This window comes from Ricinus communis, chromosome 3 (assembly GCF_019578655.1).
Source record: "Ricinus communis isolate WT05 ecotype wild-type chromosome 3, ASM1957865v1, whole genome shotgun sequence".
In the NCBI taxonomy this organism is placed as follows: Eukaryota; Viridiplantae; Streptophyta; class Magnoliopsida; order Malpighiales; family Euphorbiaceae; genus Ricinus; species Ricinus communis.
The window spans coordinates 28,708,817-28,713,699 of NC_063258.1; the positions used below are offsets into that span (position 1 = coordinate 28,708,817).

Consider the following 4,883-nt stretch of genomic DNA (forward strand, 5'->3'; position numbering starts at 1 on the left):
ACAACCAAATTAAATAACCACTTTTCATATATAATAGCCACGGCTGTTAACGATTGCATCGAGTTTTCCTTTTCTTTCAACCATTGCAAAAAGGGCAACGTAATCCTCCGTTTAGAATATCACCGAGAAATGTAATAAAAAACAAAAACCATTCTGACAAAAGAAAATGAGTATCATTTGGAAAAAAGACTGCTGAGTTGAGCCTCCTTTATTTCTTCAAAGCTAATTAAGACTCCAATACCAGCCATTACAATATGATAGCTCTTTCTTTTGGCTTCATTCTACATTTACTGTACATGTGGAATGTTAAAAAGTTTACCACCTGTTGTTGACTGGTTGGCAGCTGAAAAATACTTGGCTTCTGCAAGAGGTGTGTGTGTATATATATGTGCAGAAGTCAGTCGGTTTGCTCACAGATAATTGCGTTATATACAGCTACCTAGCTCGAGTAAACACTTTCTCCAAGGAAGTGGTCTAGAGATTTGTTTGATATGGGAAGGCAGCAGCGGTTAGATGAAGGAATGAACAGAGGACCTTGGTCTCCTGAGGAAGATGAAATACTAACAAACTATATTAAACATTATGGAGTGGGAAAGTGGACAAGCGTTTCTCGAAGAGCTGGTACATATTTCTTTTTCTATTCACTTACTCTGTCAATCTTTGGTCTGCGGAAACTTTCTTGTCCTTTCTATATATGGCTCCTTCATAAATCAAGAGCGTACGAGAAAATCTATTCTTATATATCTTCTGTGAATTGCTGATGTTGTTGGCAGGGCTAAAGCGATGCGCCAAGAGTTGCAGGCTTCGATGGTTGAATTATCTCAGACCTAATATTAAGAGAGGCAATATCTCTGAGGATGAAGAAGACCTCATTATCAGACTTCATAAGCTCCTAGGCAATAGGTACTTCGATCGCTCTTTTCAATTCACTGTTGTTTTTCCAAGCCCCAGTCCCATAATGTTCACAACAGAAAATTTCTTAATTACTTTAGTTCTAGTACACTCCACTATTAACAAATAATACATAAATAAAATTGTGTCAATCATTGAAGATAAGAGTGCAGTACATTTGAAAATTGCAAACTATTTCGCTTGAAAAGCCATTGATTTATTATTCTTCGAAATTTTGTTTTAATCTGTCACTCCCACGTAATGTATAATATATTCAACTTATAACAATTTATTTTTATTTAATAAATTCGAGAGACTCCTTCCTGAAAATAAGATAACTTTTTCTTTTGAAAACTAAGAAATCATCTGCAACAAATAATATGTTTATTTTTTTAATAAAAAGATATTATCGAGAAAGGTTAAAATGATGATTCCATGCTGAATCACAAAGGTGAAGTACGGGAAGTAGGCGCCGGCTCTCCTACTTCACCTACTTACAGCAGTGCAATCAACTATATAGACTTTTCGAAAAAGAAAGAAAATTAAAATTTGTTCTTCCCCTAATTATGTGGAGACTGCATTGACTGGGCATCTTTTTGGACTCTATAAAACGGGTGTCTTGGACTTATAATTAGGTACTACACTAAAGCTTTTACTATTTAATTACTATCAAATAAGAATATGTATAACTTTGTAATTCAGCAACTTCACCATTTCAATATTTAAATATTCAAACTCGTCCAAATATTCTATGCATGGTATTTACTAAGATAATAATATGTTACCCATTAATGATTTACTTAAATTATTATCGAGTTTATTTATAATTATTAAATTTGTTAAAATTAAGTGAGTGTTTTAATGTACTATATAATGTCTGGTGAATAAATTATTTGCGGGACCTATTTATTGAATCTTTTTTTCACTTGGTCTTTATTGACCCACATAATATTTGCTCTTTTCTCCTCAGCAGCAAAGGGCTATTTTTATGAAATCTAAAACTTCAATTAAAATTGTCTATGGATATTAATTTCTTGTCTACTCTACTGCCCTTTTATGGGAGGCAATGATTCATACGTGCTTTGCTCAGTTTGTATTACTAATTGACGCTTGCTTATTGAAAAAGTATGCTTCTAAATACAAAAAAGTACCACTTTTTTTTTTTATCACACTAAAATGATTAATTTTTACAATTGTGTTTAAATTACATGAATTAACTTTAAATTTTGTGGGTTTGTATTTAAATTGTATAATCTATTATATAATTTTTATTCACCACTTTTTTTTATCACACTAAAATGATTAATTTTTACAATTGTGTTTAAATTACATGAATTAACTTTAAATTTTGTGGGTTTGTATTTAAATTGTATAATCTATTATATAATTTTTATTCATAAGTAGCCTAACGAGTTATGAATATATAATTAAAAAAGAAAGTTATATATTCTTATATATGTGCGGGAAAAATGATAGTTTATAAATTAATATTTACTTATATTTGTAAAACTTATATTTTATTTATTTTCCCGTTTTAAATTATTCTTCTTTTCTTATCCATCTCAAATTATAATCCATCCTATGGATTGATTAATAAACTATTAGTTAGCTGTTTTGGGAAAGACAAAATGAAATGGAGAGAGAAAGATCACGAGATGCATGATTGTACATTAAATGTCGACATGTATAAACGACAACGTTCAAATAAATAAAAGATTTGCAGCAGAAGTCTGCATAATTAGAAGAATGACGGCTTTAAGCCTCATATATTTAGTGTATATCATGTCAACATCAGTCTTTCTGCACGCTTTCCCCCAGTCTGGCTGGAACTTTATATGAAAAATGGTTGGTATTATATATTTAATTTATTATATGAAGAAACATCTTTAAATAGTATATTATTTTTATTAACTATTATCAAATTATTTATACAATAAATTATTATATTTACTACTGTTTTATTTTACAATTGGACCCATGAAATGGAAAGTTAATCAGCTGACAGGGATGACAATGTCTTGTAATTGGACCCAGTACATGCACGCAGAATTAATTGTGTTTGGGAATCCTATGATCAAGCGTAACAACATCAGAATCGGCAATTCTTATGTTGCAACAATTGTTCTTAATAAAGTAATGTAATGAATCATTTAATTGTTTAGATAAAGAAACATATATCACTGATTTGATTTTTCAAATTAGTAATAATCCTGTCAGTTTTAATTCTCTTACTCGTAAAAGATTGCTTGCTGGTAGCTAACATATTAATGTATCAGCATTGATGAAATATTCTTATTAGAAAATTCATCCTTGAGCTTCTCTATAATGAATTCTTAACTTATGATCAAAGTAAAGCATTTTGGCTGAGTACTCAAGAGTCAAAGACCCACACGGCACAGTGGAAATGATTATTGCTGTTCTTATGGGATGTCTATTTTTGAAGTGATTTAGGTTGAGACACTAATACATGATTATTTCATTTTAGATAGATTTGTTTCTACTGCAGCATGCATATTTACTCCTTTTGTCCAAAAAAGAAAAAGCATGCATGTTTACTCACCAACTATTATTCCATAATTGTTGCAGGTGGTCACTTATTGCCGGTAGATTGCCAGGGCGAACAGACAACGAAATAAAGAATTACTGGAATTCCAATTTGAAAAAGAAATTTGAGCACAAAAAGAGCACTCAGCTACGTTCCACTAAACATCTGCAGCATCCATCACAAGAATCGAAAGCACCGGAGACATCGACCCAAGAACTACTCGCCAAGACCATTGAGAATCCTATACCTTTGGACAATGGTCATGATCGTACGACTGATGAGAAGCTATTCGATTCTTCTTTAGCCCCGGAGGATGACTATCCATTGGATCTGCTTATGGATTTCGACCTAAATGAGTTACTTTCAGTGAAGAGTACTGTAATCTCAAATGAGATAGATGGATGCCATGAAACTAATGTTTCAGCAGAAGCAGAAGATGCCTCGATCGACCCAAATATTATGGTTTCAAGAGGTGACGTCCCAACCCAACTTGATGTTTTGATTGGTAACACAATAAGGGCTGAATATCAGAGTCCATTTGGTCCTTTTCAACCTTACAATGCTTTCGACATCCACATATTTCCTCCTTATCTAAGTTTATTAGAATAGGGAAAGAGTCGTCGATACTAAAGAACCTGCAACGTTGTAATAGTCCAATAAAATGGAGCTTTAGTAAGCAGTCCTTTCTCTCCCTCTGTAGTCCTATTTCATGGGTTTGGTGTCTGTAATTTGGTGTCCTTGTGGAATTTGTATTGATAATAAGAATATCATTGCTAATATGTGAGCTACGAATAAGAATTATAACTTTTGGTTTGTCAGTATGTTGTATGATTATTAACTAAGGGTTCCTTTAAGTGGATTATCTAAATGAATAAGATGGTTTGACAGAAACAAATCCCTCTATCACATGTCAAACCTTGAATTATGCACAAACGGAAGAAGCCATTCCTTTTCCCCCCATATCCATCTTTCCCATGTCAGTTGTACTTTGACCTTCCTCATCATGCCCGGAGAAAGCGGAGGGCCAGCAGAACAGCGTGAGGGGTTTAAGGGCGAGAATCCTAAGTCTCACACGTACTCATTTGTGTATGTTCCTAGGATCTTCAACCCCCAAGCTCATAGCAGAGCCACCTCTTCTAAAATGTATCACTAATATTTGTTCTCTTACATGACTTTGTTTTGTCTTTCCTTCCTATGAAACTTACTATTATAGAATAATTATTAATATTATATTTGGTCGAATTCCATAAAAAAAATTATTTTATTTAAAAAAAATATGAGAATAAAAATAAAATAAAATAAATAAAATTAATAGATATATTTTTATATTATAAAATATATTGACTTATTAATGTGAAATTTATTTATTTGTGTAGAATTTTAAATCAACTTTCACTTCATTCAAAATACAAAAATTTTAAATTTATAAATAAATTTTATAGATTTA

General features: G+C 31.8%; 1 protein-coding gene across 1 annotated transcript; it reads left to right on the top strand.

The window, feature by feature from the left end:
* The first annotated feature begins 403 nt into the window (after positions 1-403).
* Positions 404-4,254, top strand: LOC8281198 (transcription factor WER). Its single transcript, XM_002516252.4, has 3 exons — positions 404-621; positions 774-903; positions 3,478-4,254. Exons 1-3 carry the CDS (start codon positions 492-494, stop codon positions 4,043-4,045), a joined length of 828 nt encoding a protein of 275 aa, XP_002516298.1. The 5' UTR covers positions 404-491; the 3' UTR covers positions 4,046-4,254.
* The last annotated feature ends 629 nt before the right edge of the window (positions 4,255-4,883 follow it).